The 14087-nt window shown below is 41.4% G+C and overlaps 1 protein-coding gene across 3 annotated transcripts in view; it reads left to right on the forward strand.

Moving 5' to 3' along the window:
- Positions 1-7662: 7662 nt before the first annotated feature.
- Positions 7663-14087, forward strand: part of LOC114792620 (unconventional myosin-Ic-like) — a 30740-nt gene continuing 24315 nt past the window's right edge. Inside the window, exon 1 of one of the 3 annotated variants that reach the window (XM_028983934.1) lies at positions 7663-7788. Coding sequence is in view for 2 of the 3 variants with exons in the window: in XM_028983931.1 (XP_028839764.1) it covers positions 13761-13778 (18 nt within the window). In the remaining variant the exon portion in view is untranslated. Of the gene's footprint in view, positions 7789-8717; positions 8737-13348; positions 13779-14087 lie in introns of those variants that run through there. The other 2 variants (XM_028983932.1, XM_028983931.1) reach the window with 2 other exon arrangements.

Consider the following 14087-nt stretch of genomic DNA (forward strand, 5'->3'; position numbering starts at 1 on the left):
TTTGCAGTCTGTGTTAAAAAAAGAAAAAATACCTTCTGTCTCAGAGATAAAAAATGGAAAGTGGTGGGTTATCATACATGCTGACAAACAGACTGACGTGAATAATTTGTACTGTTGCTTAATTCAGGAATAGGCCTACGCTCTCGAGTGTCTTTAATTATTCATATCTCACACTTACCTATTTGCAAGAGCGTCAGTTCATCTGGATCCTTTAAAAAGAACAAAATTCTATATCCAGAACAGACAGACAGTTTTCCTTTTTTGCTGCTGCATCCATCGCCTGGTCCGGCCGCCCTCCTCACAAGGCTCTCATATTTGAAGGCAAAGTGCGGGAAAACAGACGGGTCCCTGGGGGCGAGTCAGCTGGATGCTCTCCACCACAAGTGTCCACGACCCTCATAATCCTGTCTCCGGTGCTATATGCCCGTCCTGTAAGGTTTCGACCCTATAAATTAAACAATTATTGTTCGTGCTCGGGCCTGATCTGTCTGCGTCGCCTAATGTGGAGACAGTTGGTACTCGGAGGGAACAGCGGTTCTGCTCCTAGACGAATGAAAGCGAAGACGCCTGTCATAACACATGTAAATAGATTGTGTCAGGCGACCAACTGTACAAACTCAAGAGCCTCTGACAACCCACAGCCTCCTCACACACCTACTGACCACGGCTCGGTCTTCATCATGAGCCTCCTAAACATGATGGCTCTATTTACAGTTTGTCCATACCGTCGGTGAAATAGACCTGTAATTTGTACAGCCAAAGCAGCGAGTGCAAAGCTCATGGTCACAAACCCCGGATAGATTTATGCATTCTTCTGTCTATTCGGGAATATGCAATATGCAACAAGGACATCTAGAAGGATATTTCAATCAAAAAGAGCACTGGATGAATAAGAAAATCTAATGCAAATGTATCAAATACACTTGGATGAAGTGTATGTTTTTGCATAACTTAGTTGACAGGTAAGAGAGCTGCCACAGTGTGTGTGTGTGTGTATTCTTGAGTGACTATTTGCCAAAAAGCCTTTTTTTCAAATGGATAACATACAAAAATGTAGATAATTAGTATAATTATTCAATGACATTTTTAAAGCATTAGTGCTATAAACTATTGTGAAACATACAGCTCCATTAAATGAACACACATAATTAAAACCGTGCTGCGTGCTTTATGCGTGTTCTGCTCTGGCAGATATAAGATAATGATGTAACAACAGAGAGGTGAGGTGCCGTTTTAAGGGTTTGCTTTGCACACAGAAAATGCGGCGCGGAAGGGGCTGTAAACTGCTGGGTCGTGGCTGAACATATGAAGCTGGCTGTAAAACATCTGCGCCCCGGCGATGTTAATTAAAACCATTCTCTTCAATTTCCTCGGAGTTCCCCCGCTCTTGCTAATTATCAGTAAATGGATGAAGACAAATGATGTCACAGAGTTCAAGTACAGTGCAGTGCATGTGTGTGTGTGTATTGGGAAGGACACATGGTAAGTGTCCAGGTGTGTGAGATGCTCTCCCAGGGTCTTATCTGTGTGCGATATTTGAAATGGGAGACTAACAAGCTGCCTGACGCTCTGGTGTAGTTAATGAATAATCAGCTGTTCTGTGCACAGCTGCCTTTAAAAGCCCAGAAGCCAGATTCATATGAACAGGCATCATTTTGAAAACCAAACAGGAAATGACTACGAGGACAGAGAGAGATGTTGAAATGGGTCCTGAGGCCTTATTGCAATTATTCATTCTGTGTGACTGACAAATTTGACAAATTTGGCTGGTCATAGTTTGTTTACTATGTAACCAAAGCACATGTTGAAAGGTCAGGATGGAATGGATATTTGATAGCGAAGTCATTCGTACTGAATTCTTCTGACTCACTCTTTATTCATTCATTTATTTATTTATTTATTTATCTATCTATTTATTTATTTATTTATTTATTTATTTATTTATTTATTTATTTATAATTTATCTGTCTTCCCTCCATCCCATTAAGAGCAACAAACTGCCTGTGCAATGTTTGATCTATTTCTTTCTGTTTGTGCATGTTCTTAATAATCACATTTTGTCTTAATTTTTATGTTTTTTATTCATATAGTTTCTGTTTAGTATGACAATTTTCATTCTAATTTGCAGTATATTCTGTACATATACAGAACAGGCCACAAGTTCAGACACACCTTCTCATTCAATATGTTTTCTTTATTTTCATGACCTTTTACATTGATAGATTCTCACTGAAGGCATCAAACTATGAATGAACACATGTGGAGTTATGTACTTAACAAAAAAAGGTGAAATAACTGAAAACATGTTTTATATTCTAGTTTCTTCAAAATATCCGCCCTTTGCTCTGATTACTGCTTTGCACACTCTTGGCATTCTCTCAATGAGCTTCAAGAGGTCGTCACCTGAAATGGTTTTCCAACAGTCTTGAAGGAGTTCGGTGACTTTGGAGTCCAGGTCTCCACTTTTTGTTAAGTACATAACTCCACATGTGTTCATTCATAGTTTTGATGCCTTTGGTGAGAATCTACCAATGTGAAAGGTCATGAAAATAAAGAAAACACATTAAAGGAGAAGCTTTTGGCCTGTACTGTATGTAAATTTAATGTACTAATAATAATCATAATACAAGTAAACTAAACATATGCATCAGAATGTAGACTGAAAGCACTAGGACTGGGAGCAGTGGCCTAGTGGGTAAGGAAGTGGACCTGTAATCTGAAGGTTGCCAAGGTGCCACTGAGCAAAGCACTGTCCCCACACACTGCTCCCCGGGTGCCTGTCATGGCTGCCCACTGCTCACTAAGGTTATTGCTTGTGTGCGCTGTGTACCACAATGACAATCACTTCATAAGCAAGGGACATTCAGGTACATTCTGTGTTTTAAGATATATGACTTAAGTCTTGGTCGTTGTATTTCTGTAACTGTAAAGATGTATCTACATATTTATCTATTACTGAGTCTGACTGAAGTACTCAGTGACTCTGTCAGTGACATTGAATAATAATAAAAATAATGATATTAGGCAAAAAATGGCCCTTGTGTACACTATTGTTTTTCTAATGCCAGTCATGAGGGTGGCTTAAGAGAGTCAACTATTTACAGAGGTGGCATCATTAAAAAAATATATAAGCACCACTGAATCTAAAGATTTATTTTGTGACTCTATAGACTTGCACACAAAAACACTGATATTTTATGGGGCCATGTGTGACAGTGCTACCTTACCAATAAAACTTGAGATCCATTTTAGCTATGTCTGGTAAACCAGCCTAAGACAATTTGATATATTGTTATTCCTTGTGCCTGTTAGAGATCTAGATCTGTTGTAGTGTAGTGTAGTGTGATGATGTGGAATCCTGCACAAAGACTCAGAGTATCTGGGTACCGTCAAAATGTTTGTTCCACACAGTGACACAAGCATAGGGCATACACTGCCAGCCGTGAACTGTGGGAGCCCCTCCCACGGAAAATGTCGAAACAACTCTGGCGACAGTTCATCCGTCAGCGAATAAGGCCCTGTGATTTGTCTTCTTGACTTCACGTGAATCCTGGGTAGGAGTACAGGGGCGTGTATTTACATTCTCTTCCACTGTCTCTTCATATCTATATTGTACAGAATGAATCGCTCCAATGTTGTTGAGCATCACTGAAGTGTCCAGGAACATCTCCTCAGCCTCCACTCCGGCTTCATGTCACGAGTAAACCTTATTGAAATATGGATCAACTCACCTGCCTTGTTTGGACATCAATGAAAAAAGACAGATAAAGAAAAGTGGAGTGCTTTTGCCTGTCATTTTCTTCTGTCAATTTTAATAAAGACTGTGAGATCTGTTACTTGTTTATGTTAATACAATTAATAATGAAAAAGATCCCCATCAATTGCTTAATTACCGAAAATACATAGGTCTTCAGAACCACATTCTGTCAAGACAGAATGTTTTTTTTTTGGTTAAAGCTTTTGTCGTAACATCTAGACTCCAGTAGATGGCGCTGTTATCCCTGTTGTCGCTGTCTTGGGGGGTCACAGGAGGTCGCCGCGGACCTGGGCGTTCAGCAGCGCCATCTGGTGGTAGATCATGCTCTCCAATTAAATTATTATACGAACAGTTCCATATTCACATTCACACGTACAGCATTATTTTTTAAGCAAGAGAAAGTCAACAACAAAATCAATTCTGTAAGAGTTACATACAAAGATCGGGTAACATTGCAGTAGAGTATTATAGGAAAAATGACGATGAACATATAATGATAATAACGTGTTCAACAATATTCAAAAGACAATAATGATAATAACGTGTGCACTTCTAAACCCAACAACATAAGACTGCATGTCTGGCTAAAAGGGAAGAAAAAGATACTGTCCGGCATTTTACCGGGGTCAGAAGTGCATCATCACTGATGCCAAAAAGCACAATCAAAGGATTAGGTTGTATACGCTGTTTGAGGACAGAAGAAAGGGTTTCAAATATCTCCCCCCAATATTTTTCAAGGCTAGGACACAACCAATACATATGGATAAGTGCAGCATCCTCACTTCCACATTTATCACAGCAGGGATCCACATTAGGGTAAATATGCGATAGTTTGACTTTGGATATATGAACTCTGTGTACAATTTTACACTGTAAAAGACATTGACGGGCATATAAAGCACATGAATTCACCAGTTTAAATATTGAGTCCCATGTGTCCTCACATTATGACTTCCCCAAGCAGTTTTGATTCTATTAATAAAGGGACATTTCATACCAGCCAGTTTGTCATAAATAAAGGATATTAACCCTTTAGGCGTTGGTTGCGAAGTAAAAAAATCAGCTGTATTCATAGCTGGTGTCTCAGAGAAATTCTGCATTTGAGATTGAAGAAAGTGTCTAATCTGCAGATATCTAAAAAAAATGTGTATGTGGGAGATTAAATTTATCAGAAAGTTGAGTAAAAGATGCAAAGATATTGTCAAAAAACAAGTAATTAAAACACACAATTCCCTTCCTATACCAGTCATAATATACAGGGTTGGATAAAGTTGATTGAAAGAGATGATTTTATATAATTTAATATAATTGAAGAGAGAAATTAGTTAGATCGAAGTGTTTTCTCATATGAGCCCATACTCTCACAGTATGCCAAACAACTATATTATCAATTGACTTGTTTTGGCCTACAGGAAGTGGAGATCCAAGAAGTGCCAAAACAGAAATCTCTTTAACTGAATTCAATTCCAATGGCACCCAGGATGGACAATTATCTTTGTTTTGGGAATAGAATCAAAATGCAATACAGCGTATATTAGCTACCCAATAGTAATAACGGAAATTAGGCAAAGCCAGACCTCCATAATTCCTAGATTTCTGGAGATGAGCTTTATTCAAACGAGGGTGTTTTCCTCTCCATATATAAGATGATATATCTGAATCTAAAGAATCAAAAAAAGATTTGTGGATAAAGGTAGGTATTGACTGGAACAAAAACGTTCATTTTAACTGAATTAATTCTTCCCACTAAAGACTTAGAAAGAGGGGACCATTGTGTTAAGGACTGTTTTGTATTATTTAATAGTGTAAGAGCATTTTCTTTTAAGAGTCATTTGTGTTTCCTTGTAACTGTTATACCTAGGTAAGTAAATTGATCTTGTGCTATTTTAAATGGGAAATTAGAATATTCAGAAGCTGGTGCCCCATCAACAGGGAACAACTCACTTTTGTGCATCTTTTTTTAATTTGTATCCTGAAAAATGGGTTTTTGGGTTTGACACAAAAATCAGCAGGTCGTCTGCGTACAGGGACACTTTATGCTGAACTCCTCTCCTCCATATACCTGAAACGGCCTCAAAACTTCGGAGTGCGATAGCAAGTGGTTCTATAGCCAGATCAAAAAGTAATGGACTTAACGGGCACCCTTGACGTGTTCCCCGTTGAAGGTTGAAGGGTTGTGACTGTTGTAAATTAGTAAGAATAGAAGCATAAGGGCACAGATATAATAGTTTTATCCATGAAATAAATTTGTATCCAAAATTGAATTTTTCTAAAGTTGCAAATAAATATTTCCATTCCACTTGATCAAATTTCTGCATCTAGACAGAGGATACATTCAGGAGTCTGACTGGAGACATGTACAGCATTAGGCAGAGTGACTTACACAAGTGCTTTAAAATGTCCATCATTTGGTTCAGTAGAACCCAATCTGTAAATACTATCATCTCAATATCTCAGAGCCCACTCATCCCCTGTTTTGGTAAATATACGTATCTCTTTTTAGTCTAAGTACTTCCTTAAAAAATTAAGTTCATTAGCTTGCGTCTGAGGATCTTTAATGACTCGGCTGTTCGAACACATAGTGGAAGTTCATTCCACCACCTAGAAGAAAAAGAGTCTAAATGAATGCTTTCCTTGAACCTTAAGAGATGTTGGTTCCATAATATGTTGGTACTATTGTTTTTTTCAGTATTGTTGCAGTTTACGATAGACAGGACGACGAGGATTGCTAAGATTTGTATACATTTATTGTTTAATGAAAAAAGTTGAATAAAAACATAGTGAGCTGCCATCCAAGAGGGCTACCGCAAGAGGGCGACACGCCCCGAAGAGAATACAGTGTGCTCAGTTTTAATTTAAAAATTGAGGTTTTATCTGAGAAAATATTAATCCAGGGGAAAACAATGTCTTTAAGGATGGGTTAATTTGTTGTTTTATAAATTCCGTATGAATTATAAGGTTTTTTTCCGTATGAATTATAAGGTTTTTCGTAGATATTTTCAAATATATATATATAAGGTTTTCTACGAAATTAACCCATCCTTAAAGACACTGTTTTCCCCTGGATTAATATTTTCTAAGATAAAACCTCAATTTTTAAATATATATATATACCCCTCTAAGGTTTTTCTATGAAAAATTCTGTATGAAAATATAAAACAACAAATTAACCCATCCTTAAAGACATTGTTGTTTAGCACTTTAAACCCCTCTGAGGTTTTTCTATGAAAAAAAAAATATATATAAGTGCTAAACAACTCTGGGAACTCCTTCAAGACTGTTGGAAAAGCATTTCAGGTGACGACCTCTTGAAGCTCATCGAGAGAATACCAAGCGTGTGCAAAGCAGTAATCAGAGCAAAGGGTGGCTATTTTGAAGAAACTAGAATATAAAACATGTTTTCAGTTATTTCACCTTTTTTTGTTGAGTACATAACTCCACATGTGTTCATTCATAGTTTTGATGCCTTCAGTGAGAATCTACCAACGTAAATGGTCATGAAAATAAAGAAATTGAATGAGAAGGTGTGTCCAAACTTTTGGCCTGTACTGTATATATATGTGTGTGCGTGTGTGTGTGTAGAAGCCTATGAACCAGAAGACCACAAAGTCACAGTCACAAAGTCACAAAGTCAAACCCCACTTACTACCATTGTGTCTACTGAGTGTAACTACTGACTGTAAGTAAAATGTAAAATGTATAAAGATATGCATAAAGTCAGTCTAGACTTTCTTCTCAGTATGAAACTTGATGATCGTGGTGCCAGGCCAGGCTGCTTAATATTTAAAAAGCTCGGCATCTGCTCGTTGAGCTGGACATGACGCAGGCGCCCTGGCCAGAGGACGCGGAGGAGGAGGGTGTTATCCGTAGCGCATCCTGACCGCACGGTGTGTGTGTGTGTGTGTGTGTGTGTGAAGTTGTTGGCCGTCCTCTGACCAACATCTGCAGGAAACCCGCACAGTCTTCGCGCATTTCGAGACTCTGCGGCGGGGACACGCGGGGACGAGCACCGAGACGCGCCCTTCCTGCAGGTAGGACGTTTATAACAAGGGCTCGTTGTTATAAAGTTCTTTTTTTGTTCTCGTTGTTGTTCAGACCGCGTCGGGTCCCGCGTTCACGCTCGGCCGGTTCGGTTCTAATTACCAGCGGGTCTTTGGTGACTAATTACTGTCGATTGTGTTACTACGCGCCTTGTATGGCGGCCAATTAGGGGCCCAAGTTCATTATTTCGGCGGGAAAGTGTTCATTTCGTGTACGTGTAAGTACTCTGCGCGTTAAAATGTTCCAGAACGTTGTAATGAAGGCCTACTGTGTTTCTCTCCAGGGGAAAGGTGTGTTATAGCCTGTTATAGCGTGTGCTTGTGTTAAATTCCCGCCATATTGGTGAAACATGCTGTATGAGCAGGATGAGGAGTCGTACACGGGTGGTCTCTGGTGAGTGAGGATGGTGAAGAAGGTAAGCACACTGGCTGCCCACTGCTCACCAAGGGTGACGGGTTAAACCGTACACCGTATGCTCATCACGTGAAGATGAAGTCTAGCCACCCGACACTTTCATCAAAATGCATTATCATTTAAAACCATAACGCTATGCAGTAGGATGCCAAAGTTTCCCTGAGTGGTGAGAATTGCGGCGCTGGTTGAATGGCTGCCATAGCTCATCGATCTCAGCTTCGTGAACAGGCTTTGGTACGTGTTTGTGTAGACGTATGTGGTGTGTGCCGCAGCTGCAGTGTTCGGATGAATTTGGCCTCTCGTGTGTGGGAATCGTTTAGCCGCGAGTCATTTTGGAAGAATGAGTTGGGCCCTTTCTCTCCACCCTACAGCTGAAGTGTTTGGTTATTCACCAGCATTTTGGATTCGATCTGGTTTCCTTTTTCATTTTTTTCATCTGCCCACGTGACTGTGGTTTGAGCTGCACTTAACACACGTCTTTCATTTATCCCAAACACACCACCAGCACCATGGAGACTGAGACGGTAGGTATGGCAACCGTGCGTTGCACCATCCCTTAGTCTGGATCATTTTGTGTGTACCCAGCTTGGCCTCGCAAAGTCCCCCTCCACACATTCCACAGATAAGTAAAGTAGTAAGAAACACCAAGGAACTTAACCTTAAACCTCAAAAAGTTTGTGAGCTGTTCCCGGTCATGTTTGTAAGTCAACCCTGGCTTTGCTGCAGGGCATGCAGGGAACCATTAATGACTGGCTCGCCATGTTTCTACTGACGTTTATTCTGTTAATGGGTTCTGGAGGGGGAACTGAATGAACTGGTGAAAAGCGATTGATGTCATCAAATTGTCCTGCTAAATTAAACTGCCTAAGCCATCAATGCTGACAATTTGAAATGGATTTTGCATCCATCTTGCCACAATTGAGGGATAATATACAATTCCAGGATTGTCCAGAACCGTTGGTTATGTTCTGTTGTTAGCTGTCGCTTATTCGTTTAAACGTATACAAACTGGATTAATGAAGCTGCAAAATGTTACTTACAAGGCATAGATGTATGAATGTAAAGAGATGCATCAGATTCTAGAATGTTGCCTGTAGCATGATAAACGATGCTGCCGATGCTGGTCATTTTAATTCTACCTGCATTATTCATAATATAAAGTTAGTAATAATACAAATGTATTGTATTGTAATAATACAAAGACCTTTTTTTTGCCAGATGTGATTATTTGCCACTGGCTTCATTTGAGGGAAGGGATCATTAAGAGTGATGTTTTTAACTCAGGAATTTAACATATCACAGTCAATTTCAACTCTGTGGCCTTTGTCCCCTACTTTTTTTGCCTTTTTGGTGACCCTTGGCATTCATAGGTCACACTAACCCATCAGCCGGTTCCATATGCACGGTGTGAGGCGCGTGTTAACACTTTCTATCTAAACAGATGTGGGAGGCGGTTGCATGAGGCACAAAGGACCTGATAAACAGCAAGCAGCATTTTGGGGTAGGAAGGTGGGGAAACCGTATGCTTCTGAAATCGCGAAGCGTCTTTAACGCTGTTCACATCCCTCCCAGTTCATAAATAATAGAAATGACCCCTGCCCTGACAGGGACTACGGTAATACGAGGCCAAGCTGTTTTACACACTACTCATGTGTATAAAGAGTGCAGTGGGGTGTCTCTGCTGTGTGTGTGTGTGAGTGTGTGTGTGTGTGTGTGTATGTGCGTGTGTGTCAGTGCATGCTTGGTGGCTCGGCACTATTGCGCATGTAACTCGTTGAAATATGAATGATGTTTGATGTTCCCGTATTCATACCGTGAATTGGCCGCTTCTGAGACGCCGTTACGTGCAAAACTTAGCGGTGTGGTGATCTGTGTTTGTGAAGAGTGACGGCGCCACTTTTCCGGATGTCCACGTGCTTCTGAGACTCAAAAGGTCCATCTGGAACACACACACACACACACACACACACAGACAGACTAGTTAGATTTACTGCGACAGATACCATGGATTAGATAAGAGGTGAGTGAGTGTATGTTTCAAGTAGGATAAGGGAGAACGTATAGGCTTAATCTTAGGTACAAATGACGTTTGGCATGGGTGAGGGAAGACGAGCTTGAAGCCGCGTGCCAGGCGTAATACCTGATACGCACCGGTACGTAGCCCCTCTGTTGACCTGTCAGTGGCCATGTGTACCGTGTGTGTGAGTGATCAGCAGATGCGGTCCCGGTTACTGTCCCATTGATCCTGATGTGACATGTGTCCGCTGGCGATGAATTTTTTAGGACCAGTGCATTACACGCGTGCATCACAACGTGGTCCGTGATGCAGCTGCCTGGGAATTGCGGCCTCTCTCCGGCATTCAGGCGGCGCCAGAGGGAAAGAATGGGAAGAATGTTTGACCCCGTGCATCCATCCGTGGGTCAGACAGTGTAAGAATTTATTTTATGCAGTGTTACAAAAGAGTTGCAAAATGCTTGCATGACCACAGCCAGTGAAATAACGTGTCTGAAAAGTTTTTATGAAACAGGCCGCCGCCCATTAGCTGGCGTGTTGTGTTGCTCCTGTTATTTCCTGTTATGTCATAAATGATGATGGTCAGGCGCTCAGGCGCTGACTGTTGATCCAAATTTAGCGAAGGGGGCTGGTCTGGGGGGGAAAGAAATAATAAAGTCTATAAGGGCAGAGCATGAAAGGCGGATTAAGGCAGAGGGAGAACGCAGCACAGAAATAGGAAGATGGAGGGACTGCAGTGTCCTTTGGGATGAATGAAGGCTGGGCGCGGCACATTTCTACCATTCTTTCTGTCTGGGTGGAATGATGGAGGCCGGTTGGGAAAGTGAGAATTTAGAGACAAGACTGCAGCTTCTGGGGTGAAAGTGCAAAAGAATGGAATGTAAAGAAAAGAGGGGAGAGCCTTTCCATATCACGGCAACACAAAAACACATCACAATATATTGTTTTTAAGTGCACTAACAGTCAAACTTTTGGACACACGTCCTTATATATAGGTCTTGCATTTTTTACATTAAAGGACAAAATTGAAGTGAAAGTGATTGGTTTGAAGACACTGGATTATGAAATAACACAACATCTTGGCTTCTCTCCACCAGTCAGACAACGGGGAGGTTTTTCCGACAGTCCTGAAGGTTTATGCTGAACACTTTCTTATCATTCGCTGTCAGGGCCGAGGACAAGGCGCACCAACAGGACCCCTTGGGCATGGAAGAGTAGCAGGAACGCGATGGGCAGCCAGACACAGGCGCTTGGGGAAGTGCTGGGTGGCCACGAGGGTCGGGGAGTGAGTGGCTCGCTGGCTGGGCTCAGTTTGTGTAACCGCTGGGCGGCGGTGGGAGTTGCACAGTGTAATAGCACAGTTCATGGTTACCATGGTGGATTCAGGGCACAGGGGAGAAGGCGGTAGAGTAGTCAGAAGACGTGGGTCAACAACATCGATGGCGGATGGACCAGAGGGCGAAGGATGGGTGCTCGGTCGGCAACATTGGGTTCAGAACAAGAGGCAGGTAAGGGTAGTCCAGAAAAATAGTGGCGGTCAATGTGAGGATTGGTCAGGCTGGAAAAACGGCTTGCATCAAAGGAGGGTTTCCAATGATGAGCTTGCAGGGAACAAGATGGCCGTCGGATGTTTATAGGCCATGTTGACTAGAGCTGATTCCGTTTTCGGGTCAGCGGCCCCGTGGCATTCACTCACGTTAATGAGCATCTCATGAAGCGGCTTTTGATGATGACAATATTGAACACATCAGACATGAAGGTAAAAAGAGGTGACCCTCAAAAAAACTCCCCTGCTCCCATCTCCCCAGCTACAAAAATACTGAATATGTTTATTGTATTGGATCCTTCAAAATGGCTCCATCTTAGTCTCCATAACCACCACAGAGTTGTTGAATCCAAACCTTTGACTGATACTGTATATCATATATTGAAGTAGATGACTCCTCAGGATGAAATGCAGATTTTAATAGAAACCAGGTGCTGTAATATATGGATTATATCACATCATGATATATATATGTAGGTGTGGATGTTTCAGAATCAGACAGATCAAGACCGGGAATTTGATTTATCATGGAATTATCACAAAAAAGCCATCTTTATATAGATCATATATTAGCATCCCCAACCTCTGCCATTTATTTCGGTTGTACTGGAGTCTGTATTGGAGTCTGCAGGGTCTTTTACTTTAAATTATAACCAGATCATCCATGTGCTGTGGTTTTGATGGTCTATAAATTAAGCCCATGTGCTAACCCAAGCTAAAAAAAAATTCAGGCATCTCCTGATAACTTCTACCACTCAGGACGTCATCTAATTCAGTTTTATGGTTTGCTGAGGTTATAATGCACTTTTTCTGCACAATGAATGTTTGTTAAAAGAATAACATTTTGTGATATATTCTTTTCATGACTTTTTCCCTTTTTTTTTTACACGCGGTAAGAGTGAAGAGTAGAGAATGAGCACCGCAGTGTAAACTCCTGTCACTGCGATGCCAATTGGCTCCACCTTCCGTCTACGCCACCAAACACACCCCTTTACTCAGACACAATCTCTTTCTCACACTCACAGCCACACACATACGAACACACAACAACTGCGAGTAGTCTGTTTTACTTGCTCACACTTCGTAGAATTGAAAGTCCTGTATTTTATTCTGCAATGAGGTTCATCTTGTCTCTCCGACAGCTCCGTGGCTATCGTTTACTGCAAATCTGTTCCAGCTTGAGAAGGAGGGAGGGAGAAAAAGAGGGAGGGACGAGTAATGGAACAGAAAGAATGCTCTCAGAGGCAGTCATGTGATTTCTGTTTGTGTTTTTTTATAGTTCTCATAGTGATTAGATGCTAGCAGTTTTTTCCAGACTTTTTTTCCCCCCTTTCTCGTCCTTTCCAAACTTTCGCCGTCCTTTCATGGAGCTGGTCTGGCGAGCTGACGTTATTCTATTCTTCTTTCTCAAAACTCCCACCCAGTTACAGCTATATGAAATGTGATTTTATGTGAATGGTGTTAGTCAGAACGAGACGAAGAGAGACAGACAGCCAGACATTGGCAAATACAGAAGAAAGAAAGAAAAGTGGAAAAGGGGAAAAGGGGAAGGGAGGAGACGGGGCGGGTAGGGAAAGTTTATTTAACCTGCATCATGGAGAGGAAGAAAAAAGGTGCATGTCAGCGAGTCTGCTGTAAACTTGCATATAACAGAGAGAGAGAAATAGAAAGCAAGTGAGAGAGAAGAGAAAAGGGAGGGAGAGGTTAAAAAAAGAAGCAGAAGAGGACACAGACATGAGGGCATGGAAAGGAGGGATCAAACGATAGGGGGATCGAAAGAAAAACTGGAATAGAGTGGTTTAGGAAGGAACCAAGGGTTAGAGAATGTACCAGAGAAAGTGAGAGAGCGGGATCAGAGGAATAATAACGGACACATGAACTTACAGAGGGAGAACTTTCCCTAGACTAACCTCAGCAGACGCTAATGGAAAAACCCCGGAGGTACTGAGACGTGTTGGATACCGAGGGAGAAGGAGCGAGGGATAAAGATGAGGTATCAGGGCAGGGTAAGACATCATGCTACTTCTGGTCTCTCTCTTAAATCATTTATACACGTTTGAGTTAAACAGAAATCGCATTTGGCCTGTTTCACAACCAGAATTAATTCACACGATGGTGGTAGCCTTGTGGGTCAGGTCACAGGTTCAAACCCCAGTTACCACTGTCCCTTTAACTACTGAATGTAAGTTGCTCTGGATAAGGTTGTCTGATATATGCTGTAAATGTAAATGACATTTAATATTGCGTAAAACAGAGCGGTGTGGTTAATTTAGCAGCTATAATTACAGACTAACAATGTGACAGAAAATTAGCTA

Source organism: Denticeps clupeoides, chromosome 6 (assembly GCF_900700375.1).
Source record: "Denticeps clupeoides chromosome 6, fDenClu1.1, whole genome shotgun sequence".
NCBI classification, from domain to species: domain Eukaryota; kingdom Metazoa; phylum Chordata; class Actinopteri; order Clupeiformes; family Denticipitidae; genus Denticeps; species Denticeps clupeoides.